This window comes from Hyperolius riggenbachi, chromosome 12 (assembly GCF_040937935.1).
Source record: "Hyperolius riggenbachi isolate aHypRig1 chromosome 12, aHypRig1.pri, whole genome shotgun sequence".
Classification (NCBI taxonomy): Eukaryota; Metazoa; Chordata; class Amphibia; order Anura; family Hyperoliidae; genus Hyperolius; species Hyperolius riggenbachi.
The window spans coordinates 182,974,861-183,002,638 of record NC_090657.1 but is presented as its reverse complement, the minus strand read 5'-3'; the positions used below and the strand labels follow the sequence as shown (position 1 = coordinate 183,002,638).

Here is a 27,778-nt window from a genome sequence, read left to right as displayed (position 1 = left end):
GCACCAAACATAGCCAACTATGCCCATTATATAATAAATGCAGCAACAGTTACCCCAGAAACCAGAAAATAAACGCAATGTGGGCAACATGTCAGCACAAAATAAACGCAATGTGGGCAACATGTCAGCACAAAATAAAAGCAATGTGTGAAACATTTCAGCACAAAATAAACGCAATGTGGGCAACATGTCACTCAGCACAAAATAAACGCAATGAGCAACATGTCAGCACAAAATAAACGCAATGTTGGCAACATTTCACCTGGACAAAAAAGCATTTACTCACCTGACTGAAGTCTCCTCTCGCTCCTGGCCGGCCTCTGGCGCGCTGCTTCTGGGACCATCTTGCTCCTCCTGCAGCACATATCCCGCGCTGACAGGCAGAGCAGGGCTATGGCAAGATGGTGCCCGAAGCCCTGTACTGGAGACACAAATTGTCTCCAGTACAGGGCTTCGGGCAGCCATCTTCCCGTAGCCCTGCTCGCCTGCCGGGAACGAAGACTATGCAGGCTGGAGCGGGGCTGCGGGCAATGAACTGGCACGGCGTCTATAAACGCCGCAGCCAGTTCATACAGATACGGTGGCCAGAGTCCCGAGGCCAGGACGTTCCGCTGCTAAAAGCGGGATGTTTCCCGGGACCTCATGCAGCCTGGGACAGCGGCGCGCCCCCCCGAAGGCGGGACACGTTCCGGGTAAAGCAGGACGTATGGTCACCGTACCTTTACTCCCCCCAGTCTGTCATAGCTACAGGTGTCCCTTAGCATTAGGTAGCCAGAGGTACCCTCAGGCCGGGTTTCACACTGAATATTGGCGGTAGCTGTGCGGCCTGGGGGCCGCATCCCACCATCAAAAACAGGGCTTCGGGGATTCCCGCATTAGAACATGGTAATCCCCTTCTGGTAGCAAGCCAAGCAGGAAGTGATGCTCACTTCCTGTTGTCAAATTAATGACGTGCCTGGAAGCGAATTGCTAAAATACACTTCCATGCATGAACTACAACTGTGGCGGTCCATTTAAAAACACGCATGCCGCCATAGACTTACATGACTTCCAGGTAACCGCAGGAGCCGCATGGTAACATAGGTGTGTGCTCGCGTTAGATAGGGTATTTCCAGCACAGCGCACCGCACCACAGGCAATGTAAACTCCCCCCTAGACTTTCATTGCCCTAGTGGTAGGCTGTGGTAAAATGCTGCACCACACCACAAAAGTGTGAAAAGGCCCTCAGTATTAAAGGGAAGGTTCAAGCAAAATAAAAAAATGAGTTTTACTTACCTGGGGCTTCTACCAGCCCCATGCAGCCATCCTGTGCCCTCGTAGTCACTCACTGCCGCTCCAGTCCCCCGCTGGCAGCTTACCGACCTCGGATGTCGGCAGGACGCATTGCGTACATTTTTACGCATTCCCGCTAGTGCAGGAACATCAACACATATATTTTTACGCATTACTGGTTCAATGCGTACATTTTTACGCATTAAACCACTAACGCGTAAAAATGTATGCGTTAATGTTCCTGCACTAGCGGGAATGCGTAAAAATGTACGCAATGCGTCCCGCCGACCTCCTAGGTCGGCAAGCTGCCAGCGGGGGACTGGAGCAGCAGTGAGTTACTACGAGGGCACAGGATGGCTGCATGGGGCTGGTAGAAGCCCCAGGGAAGTGAAACTCATTTTTTTATTTTGCTTGGACATTCCCTTTAAGTAGCTAGTGGCACTATGGGAGAGGAGTGAGCCGCCTTTCCATCCTCAGGCGCCTGTAGGCACATGCCTATAGTGCCTTATGGAAAATCTGGCCATGCTGACGACATTCAGGCAGGGGTCACACTTGTGTATTTTCATGTGCGTTTTTCGAACAGAAAAACGCATTTAAACTGACAGCTCATGTTAATCCAGGGGCTAGTTCACAATTGAATTTGTTTTTCACATGCAGAAAAAAACTGACATCCTGCAGTATTAGGCCTCATTAAAATTAGGCAAAGCAGAGGGCTATGCATTCAGAACGCAACGCGCGCGATCACACACCATCTGTGTAACCGCGCATTGCTGATCCCATTCATTACAGTAAATGGGATCCGCGCTGTGTTTTGGCGGAAATGCGTGCAGCAGTGAATGTAGTCTGAACATCAGAAGTGCAGTCTAAGCACTTGCTGTTCTTGCGTGTCACACACCATACCTGCTGCTGAAATGCGCATAGTATAGTGTAAACAAGGCCTAATTCTGCACATTGTGAGCATTTTGCCTAGTCATTTCATTAACTGTATGCAGAAAACCGCATGCGTTTCTTTCACAGCAAAACTGAAAAGGTGGACATACATCCATCCGTTTTGCGGGCCTGATCAACCATCATATTTGATAATTTTATTGAATCAGATAAAAATGAGTGCCGCAGCAAGCATGCCCTATCGACGATTCCACAATGTATCTATTGCGCATGCTGGAACATCTCAGGCCGACGTGTTTGATGGAGTGCATGGAAGTAACGGAGTGCGATATCACAACAACCAAGACAAACCCCCGGCTGCTGCCCCCCCAACTGTTAATGTGCTCCTCAGTTCCTGTGCATTCAAATCTCACCTGTCCAGCTGCCGTCAGTGTCCAGTTGCTTCCCCATTTGCAACCCATGTGGCTGCCACATAAACCATGTGATGCTTGTGTGACATCACAAATGTGCCACGTGCTACACGCGACAGTCACTAGGGATACGAATAGGGAAGCAGAAGTAGATAGACACTCACAACAGCTGGAACAGGTAAGACTTGAATGCAAAGGAACTGGGGGACACGTGAACATTTAGGCCTCTTACACAGTAAGACGTTGCGTCTGATGCGACGTTAAGGTCGCATAACGTGCCCCTAACACAACGCATGTTAGTTTTGAAGTTGGACGTTATATTGAACTGCCTTATGCATCTCTTGGTGCGCCGTTTTCGGCGCATACTGATAGAACGAAAACGGCGCATGCGTCACATTTAAAAAAAAAATCAAAAACATTACTGAGCATGTGCAAACAGTCCAACGTAGTTAATAACGCATATAACGCACAGCACGCAACACTTTCTAAATATTGCTACACGTTACACACAACGCAACGTGTGCACTGTGAATGTTGCACAGACTTACTATTGCTGTGCGTTAGTCTGCATTATTCCTTTTTATAACGTGCGACTTTAACGTCGCACTGTGAAAGCAGCCTTAACATAAGATTTGGAGGGACAGTGGCAGAGGCACCGTCACAAGGCTGATTCCCGATAAAATTAATGCTGAAATTGATCGTTAATTGGTCTGCAGTGTTTTGCCGCGTACAGGAAAATGAGCACTGCCGCACTCATACTACCAGCCAATGAGCTGTTCAGGAACTACTGCTTTTTGCGCTCGTAGACGTTACATTTTTGCTTCCAAAGAGGGACTGTCCCTCCAAAAGAGGGACAGTTGGGAGCTGTGGGGGAATGGGTGTTTGGAGGAGGACGGCGTGGGACATGACAGCTACAGGGGGCCGATAGAATCCCCAGGTAAGTGTCCGTTTGTTTTTTTTACATTCCACAGAACCCCTTTAGGCTGCTTACACACAGGGACGTTACAGGCGCACGTTAGTGCAGCCTGTAACGCTCCCCAACGCACAGCAATGTAACACAAGTGGGCTGTTCACACAGCCCACGTTGCGTTACATGTAATGCTGCACGTTCTTAAGAAAGTGCAGCATGCTACGGCGTTAGAGCGGCTTAAGCCGCGTTAGACTGTCTGCACATGCGCAGTCATGTTGGGGAGGAGCGGAGAGCGGCCAGGCACGTGGCTAATTAATATTCACTGCACGTTGTGACGTGCAGTGTTTACTTCCAGGAGCGGCCGCTCTGTGCGGTGATTGGCCGGCGGGACAACGTGATGCCGCATGCGCACAAGAGTACGCATCACGGCATCACGGACGCCAGAGTGAGCTGCACAACGTGGCTCACTCTGACGTCCACAACGAAGAGCACCAGGCGTCGCGTTAGGTGCACGTTATGCGACCTTAACGTGGCACCTAACGCAACGTCTTAGTGTGCAAGTAGCCTTAAAGGAAATAAATATGGCAGCCTACATGTACCTCTTGTTAGGGATGTCTTTTAATTGCTAAGCTCCCTGATCTGGTCAGGAGGCGATTTCATTGGCTCCTGACCCTGTCACAGGCCCGGATTTACCTCACAGGAGCCTATAGGCACAGATGTCCTGGCACCTTAGACTTTGCCCTCCATGAACCTACAAACCCCACCAAACTGCACAGCAATTGTGCTGGCTGGCCCAGCTGTCACCTCTCCCTTACTTCCCCTGCCCATCATAGGTAGCTACAGGTGCCCCTTAGTATTAGGTAGCCAAATGTAACCTCAATATTAAGTAGCTAGAGGTGCCCCTGACTGAAGGGAGATCTCTTGAGAAGGGTGAGTAACCTCTCATTTACAATCTCAATCAGGACTCTGCATAGGGAGGGGGGAGGCACTTGGGGAGGGGAGTGAGCAGCCTTTTCACCATCAGGCGCCTGTAGGTACGTGCCTACAGTGCCTTATGGTAAATCCGGCCCTGCCCTGTCATCAATGTGAGCCAATCGGATAGGCTTACATTCATCACATGGTCCTGAAATCGGCTCCTGACTGGCTCACAGAGCTCTGCCGTCATAGAGACGTTTGTATGATTCTGACACCAGCGGTCTCTGGTCCATAAGGGGCCAGAGACTGCTGGCACTGAAGGGGTTAAGCAATTAGCGAGTGTCAAGTCCTTGCCACACTCCGTTATGCTCTCCCTGTAGATTAGTTGGCATCCCTCCTACCAGGTGCCAGCCTGCTGTAAGGACATTACATTCCGAGCACCTTTGAGGGACACTTGGTGACATTAATTGCTCAATGTACTAAATAAAGTGCAGTGGGAAATGTGTCGCTGCTATAAATACATAGTAACAATAATCATTCAAATGAATTGCTCTGTGTTGTCCTCCTGGCTAGTTAAAATGATTACTTCCTTCTGAGGGTTATTTCCGACTACTAAAATTATGATCCCAGAAAGATGCCACCTCGGTCTATAAACTCACTATCTTACTGGCTGGGGCATACCGCCCAACTGTTTGAGATGAGAAAGAGGGACACTTAAGCCACACCCCTGATCACACCCCAGCACACCCCTAATCCCACATACCATAAAGATTTCATAAGAAAAATATGTTGTTCTATAACGCAAACCACACTGGTCCTTCCTATCCTGGTTCATATCCCTTTATATTAACATTAGAAAATAAGAAATATATCTGGGAATAAAGTTTAGAGTCAATTAAACACATTTTCAGTACAGAAATACATATATTTACATAGAAAGAGGGACAAATGAGGGAGAAAGAGGAACAGAGAGACAGGGCTCCCAAAAGAGGGACAGTTGGGAGCTATGCTGGGGTGTTGTAGTAATTATGATTTAACAGCAAACGCTTTGCTTTAACCCGCTGCCAAACTGGTACAATGCTCAGATGCTTTACAGGCAGCCGAAAATGTTACTGAAGACCAGGCCCGGATTTACATCACAGGAGCCTATAGGCACAGATGTCCTCGTACCTTAGACTTCCCCCTTCCATGAACCCACAAACCCCAACTGAACTGTACAGTACTGCAAGTGTGCTGGCTGGACGAGCTGTCACTTCTCCTTTACTCCCCCCCCCCCCAGTCTGTCAAAGGCTACAGGTGTCCCTTAGCATTAGGTAGGGAGAGGTACACTCAGGCCAGGTTTCACACTGAATATTGGCGGCAGCTGTGCGGCCCAGGGCCCGGGGGCCGCATTCCACCATCAAAAACAGGGCTTCGAGGATTCCCACGTTAGAACATGGTAATCCCCTTCTGGTAGCAAGCCAAGCAGGAAGTGATGCTCACTTCCTGTTGTCAAATTGATGACGTGCCTGGAAGCGAATTGCTAAAATACACTTCCATGCATGCACTAAAACTTTGGCGGTCCATTTAAAAACCCGCATGCCGCCATAGACTTACATGACTTCCAGGTCACCGCAGGAGCCGCATGGTAACATAGGTGTGCGCTCCCGTTAGATAGGGTACTTCCAACACAGCGCACCGCACCACAGGCAATGTAAACTCACCCATAGACTTTCACTGCCCTAGCAGTAGGCTGTGGTAAAATGTGGCACTAGGGGAGGGGAGTAAGCTGCCTTTCCATCATCAGGCGCCTGTAGGCGCATGCCTGCAGTGCCTTATGGAAAATCTGGCCCTGCTGATGACATTCAGGCAGGGGTCACACTTGTGTATTTCCATGCGCGTTTTCTGCACAGAAAAACGCATTTAAACTGACAGCTCATGTTAATCCATGGGCTAGTTCACAATTGAATTTGTTTTCACAGCAGTATAAGGCCTCATTCACATCAGGCAACGCAGAGGCCCATGCATTTAGAACAAAACGCACTTTATCACACATCATCTGTGTAACCGCGCATTGCTGATCCCATTCATTACAGTAAATTTGATCAGTGCTGTGTTTTGGCGATAACGTGCGTAGCAGTGCATAGAAGTGCTGTCTATGCACTTCTAAAGTTCTTGCGTGTCACACACCATACCTGCTGCCGAAATGCGCATGGCAGCGCATATAGTGTAAACAAGGTCTATTTCTGCACATCGTGTGTGTTTCGTCTATCAATTACATTACCTGCTGTGAAAGGAACGCATGCGTTTTTCTACATACAAATGCAGATGTGCGCAGAAAATTGAAAACGTGGCCATACATTATCAGTTTTGCAGCCTGATCGACCGATTTGATCATTTTATTGAATCAGATACAATACAATACAATACAATACAATAACATTTGTAAAGCGCTTTTCTCCCATAGGACTCAAAGCGCATAGTTGTGTCTCAGATTAATACAGGGTTGCAGGCTGGGTTGTGTTACAGAGGAGATAGTCAGATGTTCATGAATGCCAGACTGAAGAGGTAGGTGATAAAAATGGGTGCTGCAGCAAGCATGCCCTATTGACGATTCCACAATGTATCTATTGCGCATGCTGGAACATCTCAGGCCGGCATGTTCGATTGGGTGCATGGAAGTAACGGTGTGCGATATCACAACAACCAAGACAAACCCCCGGCTGCTGGCCCCCCAACTGTTAATGTGCTCCTCAGTTCCTGTGCATTCAAATCTCACCTGTCCAGCTACCGTGAGTGTCCAGTTGCTTCCCCGTTTGCGTCCCATGTGGCTGCCACGTAAAGGGAAAGCCTAAATGGGAATTATCTCATTGGAAAGCATAGTGTACGCGCTTTTCGCCTGCGCTTAAAAAATCCAAAAACCGCCTCTAGTGTGAACGAGCCCCAAGGGAGCAGGGACCAGGCAGCAGTGAGCAGTTACCAGGCAGCAGTGAGCAGTTGTGAAAGTTTGAGAGGCTTTTCACTGCCTATCAACTGCCTGTGGAAAAGAGGCCTAAAGGCTCATACATACATCAGACCATAGTCTTTTGAAAATGAAAGATCACAGACCAATTGTACCCCCTTCCATGTAGTATGAGAGCCATACCTACACAGTCTATTCTATGGAGCTGAGCTCCCCATCAGACAGAAATCTTTGCACACAAAGATGCTGTAGACATTCAAAAGATCAGTATCTGCAAAAGATCTGTTCCCGCAAAAGATCCGTTCCTGCAAATTGCATTCATAGTCTATGATATCTGCAGATCATCATACACACTTGGTTTAACAGACAATCATCTGCAGATCAGATCCACCAGGATGGATTTTCAGATCTGCAGATGATTGTCTGATCTGCAGATGAATGTCAGTTAAACAAGGTGTGTATGAGGATCTGCAGATCTCATAGACTGAATGTAATTTGCAGGAACGGATCTTTGGCAGGAACAGATCTTTTGCAGATACTGATCTTTTGTGTCTGTACAGCATCTGTGTGTGCAGCATCTTGCAAAGATTTTTTTCTGATGGGGAGTTCAGCTCCATAGAAAAGACTGTGTAGAGTATGGCTCTTTTCCCCAAGCTTCCATGGCAGCACTACGGGTATTGCCCCGCCCCCAATACCCCACAGGACCAATTATGTATAAATGTCTGCCCTTCCCTATTACCTGTGTCTTTTTTTCCGGTCCTCACCTCATAAGGACGTGCAGGTTAGTTCCTGCGCAACTTTTTTCCTCATAACCTCCCTCCTGGCCGCATAAAATGTGGTCTATATCAAAGTACAGGTAGCCTTATCCTGTATGATGCCTCACAAACTCTAAATGAGTTTTTTTAGGCAAACCCCCGTTCTGCTGTCTCTGAGGGGGGTACTGGTATGCACCAGTTGGTATACAGAGTTGCCTTTAAAGCCATAAAATATGTGCAGGGCACGTACTGTTACCTTTTAAGGAGCAGGCTAAAAGCTTGTTTTTGGGGCGGCATCCTCTCTCTCTATCTCTTGCTGCGGTATTGGGTCTCCTATTGGGGTTCCCGGGTTCCCTCTTCTGCCGCCAGACACCACGAGGCGGCTTCTCGGCGTGCGCTCCACCGCAGAGTGGATGCGCAGCATGACTCCGCCCCTTCGAGCCGAGCTGGAGCGCATGACGTCGGCCTGCTTCCGCCCGCTCGGGCCAGCCGATTGGGCAGACTGCGGGATGCGGAAGCAGGACCTCGGACGGCCCAGCGCCGCCCCCATTGCAGGCAACAGCCTTAAATAAGGCATAGCTATGGCGGGCAAGGTGTCTATTGCGGGCGGCGTGGAGAGTGTGGCAGGCGATAGTCCCTACTGCAGGTACTAACATATGGGGACAGAGCGGGGGAGGGGCGGGAGTATTCGTGGCAACAAAGGAGCCTTCTGTTATATCTTACTCTCCCCTTTTCCAGCTATGGCTTCTGCAATGCGTTGGCCAGATATGGATGCCAGAAAGCCCCGGTCAGAGCAGCATCTAGAAGAGAGGTAAGGAGGGGGGTCAGGTAGGTTCCTCTCTAGAAGCTATTTTGAAAAAAAAAAAAAAAGGGCAGGTGCTGCAGACATTTTCTATTTTTTTCTGCAGACACAGAAGGAAGCGCAGATCAAAATCGCGTTCCCCAAGAAGACGTTCCTCGAGAGACAGATCGCGGGAAAAATCGAGAAGAGGGAAATCAAAGCATCGTAGGGAAAGATCTAGATCCAGATCTCCACGACATCATACTTCACGTCCACACAAGGATAGCTGCTGGGGATGCGGTCAGGAGGCTGCTCCCGGGAAGACTGTCTGCATGAACTGTTTCCATGAGTTAGGAAGACAGGAAATGTCGGAGCCTGTGGATGTTTCAGAACTTATCCAAAAAGCAGTGCAGGAATCTATTAAAAATTGTGTGGCGGTTCTACCGCCGCAGCAGTGTCAGCCTTCAACTTCAGCTCAGAACCAGGTCATTTCCTTAGGGGCCAATACAGTAGAAGATGAGAACGAAATCGGATTCGATTTCGCCTTGGTAGAACCATTTATACGAGCAGTCAGGAATGCCATTGAATGGGAAGACTCAGAGGAGGAGCTGGAACAGAGTAAGAAGAAACCTAAGAAACAGTACTATAAGCATCTGAAAAAGGAGAAATCGACCTTTCCAGTGATGGAAGAGATCCAGGCGGTTATTACAGACGAATGGTCTAGACTGGATAAAAAATTACCTCTCACCAACAGATTTTCTAAGTTGTATCCGATTCCGGTAGAGAATGCAAAACCATTAGATACAGCTCCGCCAGTAGATGCTTCTGTCATACGTCTTGCCAATCACGTTACGCTACCGCAAGATGACGCCATTTCATTTAAGGACCACCTGGAGAGGAAAGTAGATTTCGACCTAAAGAAAGTCTATACTATATCAGGTGGTTCCTGTAAGCCGGCAATAGCCTTGACGTCGGTGGGAAGAGCCATTCGCAGTTGGTCAGAGACGCTAGAGCAGGCCATTGAAGAAGATGACACAGAAACGATTACTTCTACCCTTTCTAATCTGAAAATTTCTGGAGATTTCGTGGGTGAGTCGGCCATTGATGTTCTCCGGGCCTCGGCAAGGTCAATGTTATATTCCGTGACAGCAAAGAGGGCTCTATGGCTGAAGGCGTGGGTGGCGGATCCGTCATCAAAATTATTGTGGTGCAAGATTCCGTATGACGGAAGATCCCTATTCGGAGAAAAGCTGGATTCGGCTATAAGCAAAGTTACGGGAGGCAAGTCTGGCCTATTACCTCAGGACAAACGACCAGGGAAGCAACCTTCTTTCAGTCAATCACAGACGCAATCATTTAAATATAAGAATGCTAGGTCTTACAAGCCGGGGAGGAACTATAAAAGAAACTGGTCGTCTGGGCAGTCAACCTTTAACAAGAACCAAAAGCAAAAATCAACTTCAGGGCCACAGTCAGGCAAAAAATCTTTTTGACAATTACAAAGTCCAACTTTGTCCTGTAGGCTCGAGACTACAAAACTTTGCACAGGTATGGGAGGACAGTGTCCAGTCATCCTGGGTAAAGAAGACAATTGTTACAGGACACTCTTGGACATTCGTAAAACAACCTCCTCTCGCACGTTTCATTCGCACAAAGGTGCCAACTCGTCCAGAGAAAAGAAAGATATTAAAAGAATACCTGACAGGACTAATAGAGAAACAAGCAATTGTGCCAGTACCTCTTCAGGAGCAAGGAACAGGGTACTATTCAACCCTGTTTTTTGATCAGAAGAAAACAGGAGATTGGAGACCGGTTCTCAACCTCAAAAGCCTAAACTCATTTATCTTCCTAGAAAGGTTCAAAATGGAATCAATCAACACCATTATTTCCATAGTACGGCCCCAGGACTATTTACTTTCGATAGATCTAGAGGACGCGTACTTGCACGTTCCTATAAAACCCAGCTTCCAGAGGTATCTTCGCTTCGCTGTCCAGGAAACGCATTTCCAGTTTGTATGCCTCCCATTCGGCATTTGTACAGCACCCAGAACCTTTTCCAAAATACTAGTAGAAGTGATAGCGTTGCTCAGAAGGCAAGATATAAGAGTATTCCACTACTTGGACGATGTGTTACTGTTAGCGAATTCGAGAGAACAAACCATTGCTCACAGGAAGATTCTTATAGACACATTAATGGAATTCGGGTGGCTCATCAACTTTCAGAAAAGCCAGCTAGAACCGACGAAGGACCTTGTCTACCTAGGTGCAAGATTTCTAACAGACAGGAATATAGTTTGTGTCCCGGATCAGAAGATCCCAATTATAAAAGAAAGAGTGCTGAGAATTCTTCTCTCACATCGCCTCGAAGCACGGGTATGCATGGAAACCCTAGGGACAATGGCGGCAGCCATACCCATGGTGCCTTGGGCACAATGGCATCAGAGATTACTCCAACATGGATTCCTGATACAATGGAATGGCATAGATCTCCATCAACCGATTCTAATATCCCAACTGATGAAGAGGGACCTAACCTGGTGGCTCTCAGACACGAATCTCCTAAAGGGACTTCCACTGCTTTCAGATCGGCCGATAGAAATAGCAACAGACGCGAGCGCGTCAGGATGGGGCGCGATCTGCCAAGACCAGACAGCACAGGGCCAATGGCCTCGATACATGTCAAAGTGGCCAGCAAACAAACTAGAGCTACGAGCAGCCTACTGCGCTCTTTGTCATTTTCAACGGCTAGTGAAAGACAAAGCAGTGCTGATGAAACTAGACAACATTACGGCAGTCTCTTATATTCGCCACCAAGGGGGAACTCGGAGTTATTCACTGTTGATGGAGGCCGAGAAAATCTTCAGATTTGCTGTAGGCAATCTTCAATCTCTGACAGCTGTTCACATTCCGGGAGTCCTGAATACGGTCCCAGATTATCTAAGCCGACATCAAGTTTCCAACGGAGAGTGGTCTCTATCCCAGGAGGCGTTCAATATGATCTGTGCCCGATGGGGGATGCCAGAGATAGACCTAATGGCAACCAGATCCAACAGGAAATTGAAGAGATATTACAGCAGATTTCTGGACCCGGAAGCGGAGGAGGTGGATGCCTTAACGGCACCCTGGCACTTCCAGATGGGCTATGTCTTCCCTCCAATCCCGGTTATTCTCCGCCTACTGTTGAGACTAAGAATGGAACAAGTAACAATCTTAGCAGTACTACCAGATTGGCCAAGACGCCCTTGGTATCCTATAGCTCGACAGATGATGAAGGACAGCCCGTTTCCACTACCAGTCACCAAAGATCTGCTTTACCAGGGTCCGGTACACCATCCGAATCCGGCCTCCCTCAGACTAATGGCGTGGAAATTGAAAGGAGGAACCTAAGGAGCCTGGGGTGTGAAGATTCAGTGATCACGACACTGTTACAGTCTAGGAAGGCCACGACCAATGCGTCGTATGAGAGAATATGGAGGGTCTACCTGAGTTATGCCTCATCCAATAACTTTGATCCGTTACATCCGGAGGTTAGCCATATTCTGTCTTTTCTCCAGACAGCTCTTGACAAAAACCTTAGTTACCATTCAGTTAAGGTGCAGATTTCGGCCCTATCCGCCCTTACGTCGGTCAGATGGGCCTTGCACCCTCTTGTAAAGAGATTTACGTCCGCAGTAATGAAACTACGGCCGCCTGTTAAACCGGTATTTGCTCAGTGGGACCTTCCTCTGGTACTGAAGTTCTTATCGAACGATCCATTCCATCCTCTTGAACTCTGCTCCTTGGAGAATCTCACGCTAAAAACAGTATTTTTAGTTGCAATAACTTCGGCCAGAAGAGTCTCTGAAATTCAGGCCCTGAGTCACCAGGAGCCTCATCTAACATTCCTCCCAGACAGAGTGGTGCTAAGACCGGTGCAAGGGTTCTTGCCGAAAGTTGTTTCATCATATCACCTTAACCAAGAGTGGTCTTTGCCAACATTTACCTTGCCTGACTCAGACAGCTTACACCCGCTGGATGTAGCATCTTCACTAAAGATGTATGTGAAAGCAACAGAACCCTTTAGAAGGTCTAATAGACTATTTGTGGTCCATTCTGGGTACAGAAAGGGTTTAGAGGCTTCATCACGGACAATTGCGGCCTGGTTGGTCCGCCTAATTCAAAAAGCCTATAGGGCATCAGCTCTTGAGCCACCTGGAGAAATAAGAGCTCATTCAACCAGATATATTGCTACCTCCTGGGCAGCACAGGCAAAGGTGGCTCCAGAGAAGGTGTGTCAGGCGGCTAATTGGTCGACCTTGAATACCTTTGTTAATCACTATAGAGTTGATACTTCTACTTATACTACTGTTGATTTCGGAAGAGCAGTAATATCTTCCGCATCCAATACAGTTATTGTGTGATTTGTATAATAAAGTTGCTTGTTTTTTGTGCACCTGCAATAGTCTCCCTCCCTTTTTATTTGGCTAGTTAAATCCCGTAGTGCTGCCATGGAAGCTTGGGGAAAGCAGAAAATTGTATACTTACCTATCGGTAATTTTCCTTTCCCCTTGCGTCCATGGCAGCATAGGGTACCCACCACATATTCGGTGAGGTCTAGCTAACAAGACACAGGTAATAGGGAAGGGCAGACATTTATACATAATTGGTCCTGTGGGGTATTGGGGGCGGGGCAATACCCGTAGTGCTGCCATGGACGCAAGGGGAAAGGAAAATTACCGATAGGTAAGTATACAATTTTCTGCTATACTACATGGAATGGGGTAACATTGGTCTGTGATCTTTCATTTTCAAAAGACTATGGTCTGCTGTGTGTATGTGGCCTAAGACCCCCACTGCAGGTACAAATGTGCGTCTAGGGATGATCAATGAGATGCAAATCATTTTGAGTTGATGCTGCATTATGCAAATTTTGTATATATGTATATTATGCAAATATATGCAGCTTAAAAACATGAACCAATCAAAAGCTGCTCAGGTAAAATTGATTGGTCCATTTTCAAGCTGCATAAATTTGCAGACAAAATTAGCGTAATCGTGCAACAGGGTAGGAACACACTAGGCAGAATCACATATGCCTTTTCCACTCTGTATTATGGGGAAAACTCATGCGATTCTGCCTAGTGTGCTCCTACCCTCAACTCAATATTATTTGCATCTCATTGACCATCCCTAGTCTACATCGCTGAGCACTCAGAAGCACAGCTTATTATCTATCTGCGAGCTCCCTGATCAGCTCATGTCAAATAAATCACTTTTCCATGACATTATCTGGTCAGGACCCACCCACTGGTCACTTCCTGTGCCACTACCACTGCTATAGGCTGCAATTTGAGAGAGATTTTGTCAGTGCTCCACCCCTTTAAAGCCACAAAGGCATGATGCAATTTGTTCAACCGCAGCAGCCGTGCTTACAGAACCTGAAACTCAGACATTCAGCATTCTGTTGCTTCTGGTCATGTGAGATAATTTCTACAAAGAATTTTTAGCTGCAGAAGCCTCATTTTACACAAAAACAGTAAGATTTCAGTACTGTGATTGCTTATTGCTAGAGGATATTTATTTAGGTCTGTGCCTGGCGATGTTCTTTAAAGTGGAACTAAACTTAGAACTTCTTCTCTGCTCTGAATGTTTAGCATGATAACCTTTATGGAAAGAAAAAATGTTCAATACAATTTATGGAAATCCTAAATAAAAACCTGAAGTTTTAACTTGGTTTCACTTTGCAAGGTGCCCTGTAGGGGTTAAGCCTTCTATTGTTTACTGCAGTGCTGTCCAACTTCAGGGGCAGGGGGCGTGGCTAGCACCTGATTTTAGGGCGGAGCCAAGCACGACCGAAAGGCGGGCCTGCCAGAGGAGAGGGATTGACACAAAAAAAAGCTGCCTGGCCAAAGCTCCTGCAGTCTATTCACAGCTGCTGGTAATAACTATTTAGACACATTGATCTGGCTAAACAAACACAGAACACAGAGCAGTGCATTTCTTTAGCAACTATACTGTATGTGGAAGAAAGACTTTTCATTGTGTGCTGTGCAAGAGTTTAGGTCCACTTTAATACATAAAACAAGTTGTACTTGTAGACTGTACGCATTCCCCTGTATTACCTGGTTGCTGCCCCCTTGATCTGGCTGACCTCCCCTCCTTTATTCTCCGCGCCGGAGGACGTATCTGCTGTTACTCCAGGAGGGGCCTTCAATGGCGATTTGTCCGTTTTCTCCTCCGTAGTTGTACTTTTCATACTATTCAGAGCCTCTAAAAGCTTTGGCTGAGATTTGGCTTTTCCTGCGTCCCTGGGGGTCCCCGCAGCCCCTCGCTGAGCCTCAGCTGTTGTGGTGGAAGCCTCCGGATTACTTTGTTGTCCAGATTCATCACTGGCTGGATCCACTCTGCCCTCTGAAAGAAAAACATCCAGTTTGCAGATTTTCATGCTATTCTGTAACTCACAGCAGAAAGGATTATACTGTATACATATAGTGGGAGACAAAGAGATAGCAATCTGGGCTCATCCTTATGTGCTCATTTTCAATGCTCGGTCCCTTCTGACAGGATGGTCTCATTGTGGTGGAGTGGTCTAGTATGACATTTTTTGCATGCAAACTAATTTTGAAGCGAACATCCAATACATTTTAGCATGAAATCTATCAGAAATCAGCTTAGCAACACCTCCTGCCTGGACACCTCCCAAGTGTAAATGTGTCTGCCCCCCACCCCCGGTGCCCATGCAGTGTAAAATCTCACCTCTCACCGGAGAGCTTTCCGGGCTCTCTTCGCCAGTGTGTTTTCCTGGTCCCTGCTTCCTTCTGGATGAGCGGCTGGTCACTAGTAAGTAGGCAGATCTACTTGCGACCTGTGGCTGTGTGACTGTCCCTAAGGGTTTGCAAGTCCATTGGGGTGGGGGGGGGAAGGGGGCAAATTTTTACACCCTCGCCCTGGGTGCAATTTAGCCTAGAAACTGCCCTGCTTCTTTCCCCCACACGCTTTGTGCAAGATATAAAAAGAGAGTGGTCAGTAGACTTGGAGAATTTAGGGTATTGATGTGAACGCCACATTCTCCTGGAGCCATTAAAATGTGAGGAAGTCACCAGACCTAGAAAGTTGAGAAATGTTATTATTCAGAGATCATTGATAGGCCACCAGACATGAGAAACCCGGTTCAAAAGTGATGATTCATCACCAAACTAGTCTCAAAAATATAAAATGTTCGTTAGAACCTGGTAAAGGTGGTCATACATCCACCGATTCTGTGGCCCAAACGACCATCCGATTCGAAAATTTATTGAATTAGGGCGAAAGCAACGATCATGCAGAAAAATCTCAGTTGGGCATGCTCAATCGCGTGCGCAGTGGTAACGGCGTGTGATATGGCAACAGCGTCCTGGCAGGTCCCCCATCCAAATGTTAAACGTCACCCCTGCCTGTTGGCTGTGCTCTGTAAATTCTCACCTGTCCGCAGTTGTAACTCCCGTCCTCCTCCTCCGTCATAGTTACATAGTTACATAGTTATTTTGGTTGAAAAAAGACATACGTCCATCGAGTTCAACCAGTATAAAGTACAACACCAGCCTGCTCCCTCACATATCCCTGTTGATCCAGAGGAAGGCGAAAAAACCCTTACAAGGCATGGTCCAATTAGCCCCTAAAGGGAAAAATTCCTTCCCGACTCCAGATGGCAATCAGATAAAATCCCTGGATCAACATCATTAGGCATTACCTAGTAATTGTAGCCATGGATGTCTTTCAACGCAAGGAAAGCATCTAAGCCCCCTTTAAATGCAGGTATAGAGTTTGCCATAACGACTTCCTGTGGCAATGCATTCCACATCTTAATCACTCTTACTGTAAAGAACCCTTTCCTAAATAAATGGCTAAAACGTTTTTCCTCCATGCGCAGATCATGTCCTCTAGTCCTTTGAGAAGGCCTAGGGACAAAAAGCTCATCCGCCAAGGTATTATATTGCCCTCTGATGTATTTATACATGTTAATTAGATCCCCTCTAAGGCGTCTTTTCTCTAGACTAAATAAACCCAGTTTATCTAACCTTTCTCGATAAGTGAGACCTTCCATCCCACGCATCAATTTTGTTGCTCGTCTCTGCACCTGCTCTAAAACTGCAATATCTTTTTTGTAATGTGGTGCCCAGAACTGAATTCCATATTCCAGATGTGGCCTTACTAGAGAGTTAAACAGGGGCAATATTATGCTAGCATCTCGAGTTTTTATTTCCCTTTTAATGCATCCCAAAATTTTGTTAGCTTTAGCTGCAGCTGCTTGGCATTGAGTACGATTATTTAACTTGTTGTCAATGAGTACTCCTAAGTCCTTCTCCAAGTTTGATGTCCCCAACTGTATCCCATTTATTTTGTATGGTGCTACACCATTAGTACGTCCAAAATGCATGACCTTACATTTGTCAACATTGAATTTCATCTGCCATGTATGTGCCCATATAGCCATCCTATCCAGATCCTGTTGCAATATGACACTATCTTCCTGAGAGTTAATGATTCTGCACAATTTTGTATCATCTGCAAAAATAGCAACATTGCTCACTACTGCATCTACTAGGTCATTAATAAATAAATTGAAGAGCACTGGACCCAGAACAGACCCCTGTGGGACCATAATGCTAACAGTCTCCCATTTTGAGTATGATCCATTGACCACAACTCTTTGCTTTCTGTCCATTAGCCAGTTCCCTATCCATGAACACAGACTCTTCCCCAGTCCTTGCATCCTCAACTTTTGCACCAGACTTTTGTGGGGAACAGTGTTGAAGGCCTTTGCAAAGTCCAAGTATATCACATCTACAGCATTCCCAATATCCATATTAGCATTCACTACCTCATAAAAGCTGAGCATGTTAGTCAAACAGGACCTGTCTTTAGTAAACCCATGTTGATGCTGAGAAATAAGATTATTTTCTACTATGAAGTCATGTATAGTATCTCTTAGTAACCCCTCAAATAGTTTGCATACAACTGATGTTAAACTTACAGGTCTATAATTTCCTGGATCAGATTTTTTGCCCTTCTTAAATAATAGGAAAACGTGGGCTGTACGCCAATCCACTGGGACTCTGCCAGTTGCAAGAGAGTCACAAAAGATAAGATAAAGGGGTTTATCTATAACTGAACTTAATTCCCTTAGGACCCGAGGATGCATGCCATCCGGGCCAGGTGCCTTGTCTATTTTTAATTTATTTAGTCTTGCCTTCACTTCTTCCTGCGTTAAGTATTTAATATTACAGTTAGAAGATTGAGACTCTTCCGCCTCTGTAGTTTGCAACAGTGCTGTTTCTTTTGTGAAGACAGAAGCAAAGAAAGCATTTAATAACTCTGCCTTACCTTGGTCATCCACCATTGAGTTCCCATCCTCATCCTTTAGGAGTCCTATACAGTCAACCTTTCTTTTTTTAGAGTTAATGTACTTGTAAAACTTTTTTGGGTTAGATTTGATATCCTTAGCGATTTGTTTTTCAGCTTCAATCTTTGCCTGCCTAATTTCTTTTTTACAATTTTTATTGCACTCCTTATAATTGCTTAGTGCAGCCTCTGTCCCCTCCTGTTTTAAGACCTTATAGGCATTCTTTTTCCTCTTCATTTTATCTTTAACCTTTCTATTCATCCATAGAGGCCTTTTTTTATTCCTAGACATTTTGTTTCCATATGGGATATACATACTACAGTATTGATTGAGTATAAGTTTAAAAGCTTGCCATTTCCCTTCAGTGTCTTCCCCTTGTAGTACATTATCCCAGTTCACCAAACTTAGTGCCTGCCTAATTTGAGTGAACTTTGCTTTTCTAAAGTTCATAGTTTTAGTGGTCCCGCTGCCCCGTGGCCTATCAGTCACCAGCTCAAACGTTATCATGTTGTGATCACTATTTCCCAAATGTTCTTGAACCTGCACATTTGATACATTATCTGGTCTTAAGAAATGATCAGATCCAGTAACGCATTCCCCCTAGTTGGTTCAGTTACCATTTGAGTCAAGTAATTGTCCTGTAGTGCTGCCAGAAATTTGCTGCTTTTACCAGAATGGGTAGCCTCAATACTCCAGTCAATGTCTGGAAAGTTGAAGTCGCCCATAATTATGACCTCATTTTTACCTGCAGCTTTTTCAATCTGCTGTAGTAATCGCAGTTCTGCAGCTTCATTAATAAGAGGTGGCCTGTAGCATACCCCAATAAGCAATTGGCAACTTTTATTTCCACCATGAATATTTACCCAAACGGACTCCACATCTTCGCAATCTTCCTCCATCTCATCGTTGAGGACAGCTGTAAGAGAATTCTTAACAAAGAGACAAATCCCTCCACCTTTTTTCCCTGTTCTATCCCTCCTAAACACATTGGGTATCATTCATAAACAGGCTGTCGGTAGTGCGGGAAAACACCGTTCTTCTCCGCAACCGGTAATTAAGACTTCTGGGTGGGCATTCATAAAGAAGTCTGCCTGTTGCGGAAGAAGTGCGGAGGTTTTCTGGAGGAAGCTGGCGGCAGCGTGGCGGAAGACATGCGGAAACTTAAAAGCTGCCCGATTCCCTCCCTGCGCTGCTCTGTCTGATGCTGCTTGGGAGGTCCCTCCCATTCATTTATATGTATTCCGCCCGCCTATCGCTACTGTCGAGCAAGCGGTATTTTACTTCCGGATACCGCTTGCTCTAATCTTTATGAATGGATGTGTTTGTTACTTTTTCTAGATTAATCTAGAAAAACTCCGCACAAGGCGGAAATGTATCGCTCTGTCACCTTTTCATGCGGAAAGAGCCTTTATGAATGGGGCTTATGCTGAGTGGTCGGGAAAGTCACCGGTGTTAAGCATTTCCGCATGCGGAAATGCTTTATGAATGATACCCATTGTATCCTTTTAAATTAGCTATCCAGTCATGGCTTTCATCCATCCATGTCTCGGTTATTCCCACAATGTCATAGCCTTTGTCATTCAGAATGAACTCTAGTTCGTCTATTTTATTTGCAAGGCTCCGAGCATTGGTTACCATGCACTTTATATTTTTACCACCACATTTACCAATTTTGTTTACATGAAATTGGCTACTTGAATTTTTACCAACCTCCTTAATCTTTACACTGTCCCCACCCCCCTCTCCACCCTCCATAATGATAGGTTCCCACTGTCTTTTTACCTCATCTTGTCTATGTATTGAGACTTTATCCTCCCGCCTCCCCCCAGATCCTAGTTTAAAATCTCCTCCAACCGTTTAGCCATCTTCTCCCCCAATGCAGCTGCACCCTCCCCATTAAGGTGCAGCCCATCCCTGCTGTAGAACCTGTAGCCGACTGCAAAGTCTGCCCAGTTCTCCAGGAACCCAAACCCTTCCTTCCTACACCAATTTCTCAGCCACTTATTTAACTCCCTAAGCTCCCTCTGTCTCTCAGATGTAGCACGTGGCACTGGCAGTATTTCAGAAAACACCACCTTGGAGGTCCTTGCTTTAAGTTTATCTCCAAGTACCTGAAAATCATTTTTGAGGACCTTCCATCTCCCACTAACTTTGTCATTGGTGCCAATGTGTACCATGACAGCCGGGTCTTCCCCAGCCCCACCCAGTAATCTGTCAATTCTTTCCGCTACTTGCCGAACCCGAGCACCCGGGAGGCAACAGACTGTACGGCATTCGCGGTTTCTTCGACAGATTACCCTATCTGTGCGCCTAATAATTGAATCCCCTACCACCAGTACCTGTCTAGCCTTAGCTGCACTCCTATTCCCTTTCTCGTTACAGCAGTCTGCCCCTTGGTTGCTAAGGAGCACATCCTGCTGCAGCATTGCTACTCCTGAATCATCCTCCCCAATATTACGCAAACAAGCATACTTATTAGTAAGGGACAACTCGGGACTAGCCTCCCTGCCACTTTTTCCCCTACCCCTTCTAACTGTGACCCAACTAGCGGCTGCCTCTGCTTCTTGGTCCGGCTGTACTCCACCCTCCTCATCTTCAACGGTTCCATCCAGTGTCTGGATCCTGAGATCCAAGCTCTTCTCCATGTTGTGTATGCTTCTCAGTGTTGCGAGATGCTTATTTAGCTCTGCGACTTCCGCCTCTAACTGAGCAACACGCACACACCCAGGGCAACAGTAAACACCCTCAATCCGCTGATCAAGGCATGCATACATGTTGCAGGATGTACACTGTACAGCATAGTCCAACATGATGACTTTTGTGTGGGGAAAAATTATTTAAAGTAAACTGTGGTGGTAAAAGATGAAATGGGAGAGTGAGTGTAGCTGGGGAGGAGGAAAGGGAGAGTAAGTGAAGTTGGGGAGTGAGTGAAGAGGGGGGGGGGGGGGAAGGGGAGGAGGGGGAGGGGGGGAGGAGGGGGAGGAGGAGGGGCGGGAGGGGTGGAGGAGTGGAGGTGGAGTGAGTGAAGTTGGGGTGGAGTCCTCAAAATTTAAAGACTACACCATCTGTGTGCAACATTACCACGAGTGGCTGTACCAGGTGGCACCAGGTATTTGCGGTAATGGCAGAGGAGGTCAGGAGTCGCGCTAGTGGACAGGTGAGAATTTACAGAGCACGGGTATCGGGGGGGGGGGGACATTTAACACTTTGGGGGGAGGCCAGGCAGGCGGGATAGGTGGTATCAGTACGCCAATTCCTCATAGATATCAAGCTCAAATCTTATCAGAAATCGGTCTGTGGTGTATGGACAGGCAACAGATCTCTCTATGGTCAAATTCGATCAGAAAGATCTGTCTCATGGTCGATCTGCCCATACATCGCCTGGTGTATGGCTACCTTTAGTCAAGATCTCATCACCATCATCTCTAAAAGATCTAAAAGAGTAAAAAGGCCATTAGACTTGTGTTGTTGAGTCCAGAAATCTCATCTCCAGAGTCTCCGATATAAAAACGATTAAGATGGTTCAGCAGACCTGGAAAGTCACTTTCAGAAATGTAATCACCAGAGTCTTGGAGGTATAAAACTGTTAAGTGGTCTTCAAACTTGGTAAGTAGCACAAAGACCTCATCATCAAAGTCTCGGGGAGATATAGGAAACCATTAGGTGGTCAATGCTGGCTTCAAGTATCCACTAACAGGGGATTAGAGGAAGAATGCAGATATAGCAGCTATAGCTTAACAGCTTTATCCGCCTGCATGACATGCGTGACTATAACGGTTTCTACGCATGTAAATATATCTGTAAAAAGAAGGCTTACGATGGCCAACGACATTGATGAAAGAGCTAGACAGGTGTTTTAGAACTGTCTCCGCTGCACGGGGACATGCTGACCATGCTGCGTTGAATAACAGTCGTAACAGTTTCAAACGAGCTGACGAGATTTTGAGCTATCAAAATACACGTACACAAAGTCGTTAGTTGACAAAACATGATGCCAATTTCGGTAACATGCTTTTGAGAAAATAACAAAATCTGCCCTAGCTAATATCTTTAACAACTAATATCTTTTAGCTTGTACCTGTTTTTCCTGTGATGCATTGAATAAAGATTTGGACGTTTTAACTGCCATCTGGTGTAGCGGGATATCTCTCTTTGGAATTTGATCTTACAAGACACCTATGGATCCCTGGCTCCTACCTGGCAGAGCTTGGGTGGTTGCAGCGACCCCAACTTTTACCACTCATCTTTAACAACTGCCTGTGGATGGAGTTTTATTCAGAGACTAGTGTCAGTGACATGAGGACAGTTTCTTCTGCATACATGCAAAAACGCTCCGGGAAATTTGGGCACAGGGTGAGGCCGGAAAATAGCTCACCCTGCTCCTGCAAAACACAATTTGGGTAAAGAGGCGCCCCAGTGTGAATAATATTAAATTAAAAACAAGATAAAAATCGAAGAAAAATGAGGTGGCTTACCTAAATGACGAGATCTTTGTATAGAGAATGTGCCAATTACAAATAGCCGATCAGAAAAGAGAGGCTCCCTTTGCTGATCGGCTATTTGCAATTGGCACTGTTATTGGCCTGAGGAAGCGGGCTTAGACCCGTGAAAAGCGTTGCCTGTGCTAAATAAATATTTCTTTGTCTATACAAAGATCTCGAGGTAAGCCACCTCAATTTTAACTTATTTTTAATCCAATTTTATTCACACTGGGGCGCCTCTTTTCCCAAATTGTGCTTTACGTACCCCCAACATACCCTGTTGGAGGGGTCTAGACAGACCACACATGGTTTAAACCATAGCGATAATCTGTCACATTTACCAAGGAGAGCAACCACACCGAGGTCCGGCTGGACCACCCCGAGTGGAGTCGGGGTTTGTTGTCTCCACCTGCTTCCTGTGGTCGGTTGCCCCTCTGCAACCCACCTTTGTGAGTAGTACAATTACGTTACCTGTTGATATCTCATATATGAAAACATACAGTGGGATGCGAAAGTTTGGGCAACCTTGTTAATTGTCATGATTTTAGTGTATAAATCGTTGGTTGTTACGATAAAAAATGTCAGTTAAATATATCATATAGGAGACACACAGTGATATTTGAGAAGTGAAATTAAGTTTATTGGATTTACAGAAAGTGCCCAATAATTGTTTAAATAAAATTAGGCAGATGCATAAATTTGGGCACTGTTGTCATTTTATTGATTCCAAAACCTTTAGAAATATTTATTGGAACTTAAATTGGCTTGGTAAGCACAGTGACCCCTGACCTACATACACAGGTGAATCCAATTATGAGAAAGCATATTTAAGGGGGTCAATTGTAAGTTTCCCTCCTCTTTTAATTTTCTCTGAAGAGTAGCAACATGGGGGTCTCAAAACAACTCTCAAATGACCTGAAGACAAAGATTGTTCACCATCATGGTTTAGGGGAAGGATACAGAAAGCTGTCTCAGAGATTTCAGCTGTCTGTTTCCACAGTTAGGAACATATGAATGGGAACATACAAATAGTGAGAACAGTCAGAGTCAACCAACAGACCAGCACCAAAGACCTACTACACCATCTTGCTACAGATGGAGTCACTGTGCATCGTTCAACCATTCGGAGCACTTTACACAAGGAGATGCTGTATTCGAGAGTGATGCAGAGGAAGCCTTTTCTCCGCCCAAAGCACAATCAGAGCCGCTTGAGGTATGCTAAAGCACATTTGGACAAGCCAGCTTTATTTTGAAATAAGATGATGTGGACTGATGAAACTAAAATTTAGTTATTTGGGCATAACAAGGGGCGTTATGCATGGAGGAAAAAGAACACAGCATTCCAAGAAAAACACCTGCTACCTACAGTAAAATATGGTGGTGGTTCCATCATGCTGTGGGGCTGTGTGGCCAGTGCAGGGACTGGGAATCTTGTCAAAGTTGAGTGATGCATGGATACCTCTCAGTATCAGCAGATTCTGGAGACAAACGTCCAAGAATCAGTGACCAAGCTGAAGCTGTGGCGGGGCTGGATCTTTCAAAAAGACAACGACCCTAAACACTGCTCAAAATCCACTAAGGCATTCATGCAGAGGAACAAGTACAATGTTCTGGAATGGCCATCTCAGTCCCCAGACCTGAATATAATTGAAAATCTGTGGTGTGAGTTAAAGAGGGCTGTCCATGCTCGGAAGCCATCAAACCTGAATGAACTAGAGATGTATTGTAAAGAGGAATGGTCCAAAATACCTTCAACCAGAATCCAGACTCTTATTGGAACCTACAGGAAGCGTTTAGAGGCTGTAATTTCTGCAAAAGGAGGATCTACTAAATATGGATTTCATTTCTTTTTTGTGGTATCCAAATGTATTCCCTTGCCTAATTTTGTAATTATTGCATACTTTCTGTAAATTCAATAAACTTTATTTCACTTCTCAAATATCACTGTGTGTGTCTCCTATATGATCTTTCTGTTTTAGGAAAGCAAATTTTTGTTTTTCTTAACATCTTAGTAAGGGGGCTTTTAGGACCATTGTAGTCCCTTACACACTCCAATGAGTTCTGGTTCACCATGAGCTTGCTGGTTAGTCTGTACCTCTCGGTTTACAAGCCCTACTCCATAGAGCCAAATTAATCCATGCCATGCACTGATGAGGATCAAACAATCCGAAACAGTCTGTATGCATGTTGGATTATTATGGTTCTGTACAATTTAACAAGCTGACACATCATTGCATTCCAGCGGTTCTGGAGGTGTGTTTAGCTTCTAAGGGTACAATGGTTAATTTGCATATATTCAGCAGTGGTGCTCTGGGAGACATCTTGAGCTCACTCCAACCTGAATTATCGCAAATTCTTTCTGTTTTAGGAAAGCAAATTTTTGTTTTATTTTTATTTTTGTTTTTTGTTTCTCTATATGATATATTTAACTGACATTTTTTATCGTAACAGCCAACGATTTATACAGGAAAATCATGACGATTAACAGGGTTGACCAAACTTTCACATCCCACTGTATTGCGCTATTGGGCTCCCTTTTTTGTCTCCTGTGTCTTTTTCTCTAGGGTGCTGAGACACCCCTACTACTCTACATATGCTCCTGCATAATTCCCGGCAGCATTATGCCCAGCAGGGAGTACATCACTGAGCAGGGAGCGGTGCTATGTATATGACTCTGTCGGCGCACTCTGCTACAGGGTCATGTAGTTGTGATTTTTTTGTGTTGCAGTGGGATGCAGCAGGAGCATCGCAACACACCACAAAGCAAACAAGTGCGAAAGCAACCTAAAAGTATACCTGAGGCGGGAGGCAAAGTTCTACTTTACTTACCTGGGGCTTCTTCTAGCCCCCGTAGCCTGACAGGTCCCTCAGTGGTCTACTCCACTCTGCAGCTGTGCCTCTCTGAAAGCTCGCTGACTAGACCAACCACGGCAGGGTGATTGAACTGACTGGAAAAACTGAGGAGTGTAGGCCTAATACTACTGTAGAGGGGTAACCATAGAGAAGAAAACTTGAAGCTGTAGCTTTCAGCCACTTCAAACACTGCTATCCTAGAAGATGTGGTTCACCAGAACACGTTAATATTCAGTACTCATCTCTACAATATAGCAGTATTGTGATTTTTGGGCAGACTGGGTTATCCGCTCATCCATAGTTCTCATAACTCGGTAAATATGAAGCTGTATGACATTTCTGACTTGTCACAATGTCAAGTTACTAAACACTAGTTCTGACTTCCCAGACTGATATTCTTCTGGCCAGATAGCCTCTGATCTGGCTAGCTGCCTTTATGGAATGTCTGTGATATGGATTCAGGTTTTGGTCTGTAGCTTTGAAAACATGCTGGGAAGAAATCTGTCCTAGCTGTATCAGGTTTAAGTTGAGCTGTATACAGGGACATTGCTAGCCCCAAAGATGAGTGGAACGTGCCCTGGATCTATTCTGGGGTGCCCAGGATGTCCCCCAGGAAGAGTCAGGCAGTACTCAACTCCGGCCGCTTGGTCTCCAGACTGTGCAGACATTTCTTCTGGGCTTCTCCCCTTACTGTCTGAGAAGGAATCAGAAGCTAGAGCTCCTAGCATCTGATTTTTGGATGCTAGGGGGAGTATGTCTCCAGACTTGGACAGTGGATGGAGGAGAAAGAAGTTCTTCCTGCTGTGTTATTCTGCTGGGAAGGAAGGTTTTGGGGGGAGGAAAAGTGAGGACACACACAACGATGCATGCTCCCTATGGATGCTTTAAAGCTTCCAGCATACAACCACAACACCTAGCATGTCCCATAGATGCACCACAGCACCCAGTATGCCCCATAGAGACACCACAGCACCCAGCATGGCACCACACGGCAACCAGCATGCCTCAGCATGCTTTTTTTTTTTTTTGTATTAGTGGAGAGGGGGACTTCATCCAAAAATTTCCTGGGCAGGCCTACTTAGACTGATATTCAGTTCATGTAAATTTGGCCAACATTCTTGTGTGTGGCAACACCCATTTTTCAAAAATGCCCCGAATCTCTTAGGATCCTAGCAACGCCCTGTGTTTTTTTGTACAGTGGGTTGCAAAAGTATTCGGCCCCCTTGAAGTTTTCCACATTTTGTCATATTACTGCCACAAACATGAATCAATTTTATTGGAATTCCACATGAAAGACCAACACAAAGTGGTGTACACATGAGAAAGGGAACGAAAATCATACATGATTCCAAACATTATTTACAAATAAATAACTGCAAAGTGGTGTGTGCATAATTATTCGGCCCCCTTTGATCTGAGTGCAGTCAGTTGCCTATAGACATTGCCTGATGAGTGCTAATGACTAAATAGAGTGCACCTGTGTGTAATCTAATGTCAGTACAAATACTATACAGCTGCTCTGTGAGGGCCTCAGAGGTTGTCTAAGAGAATATTGGGAGCAACAACACCGTGAAGTCCAAAGAACACACAAGACAGGTCAGGGATCAAGTTATTGAGAAATTTAAAGCAGGCTTAGGCTACAAAAGGATTTCCAAAGCCTTGAACATCCCACTGAGCACTGTTCAAGCGATCATTCAGAAATGGAAGGAGTATGGCACAACTATAAACCTATTAAGACAAGGTCATCCACCTAAACTCACAGGCCGAACAAGGAGAGCACTGATCAGAAATGCAGTCAAGAGGCCCATGGTGACTCTGGACGAGCTGCAGAGATCTACAACTCAGGTGGGAGACTCTGTCCATAGGACAACTATAAGTCATGCACTGTACAAAGTTGGCCTTTATGTGGCATGAAGAAAGGCATTGTTAACAGAAAGCATAAGAAGTCCCGTTTTCAGTTTGCCACAAGCCATGTGGGAGACACAGCAACCATGTGGAAGAAGGTGCTCTGGTCAGATGAGACCAAAATGGAACTTTTTGGCCAAAATGCAAAACGCTATGTGTGGCGGAAAACGAACACTGCACATCACTCTGAACACACCATCCCCACTGTCAAATATGGTGGTGGCAGCATCATGCTCGGGGGGTGCATCTCTTCAGCAGGGACAGGGAAGCTGGTCAGAGTTGATGGGAAGATGGATGGAGCCAAAT

The 27,778-nt window shown here is 45.8% G+C and overlaps 1 protein-coding gene across 1 annotated transcript in view; it reads right to left on the bottom strand.

The window, feature by feature from the left end:
• MYLK2 (myosin light chain kinase 2) overlaps window positions 1–27,778 on the bottom strand; it is a 139,660-nt gene that overhangs the window by 51,475 nt on the left and 60,407 nt on the right. The window contains exon 4 of the mRNA XM_068262018.1: window positions 14,974–15,262. Within this exon, the coding sequence (XP_068118119.1) occupies window positions 14,974–15,262 (289 nt within the window). The remainder of the gene's footprint in view (window positions 1–14,973; window positions 15,263–27,778) is intronic.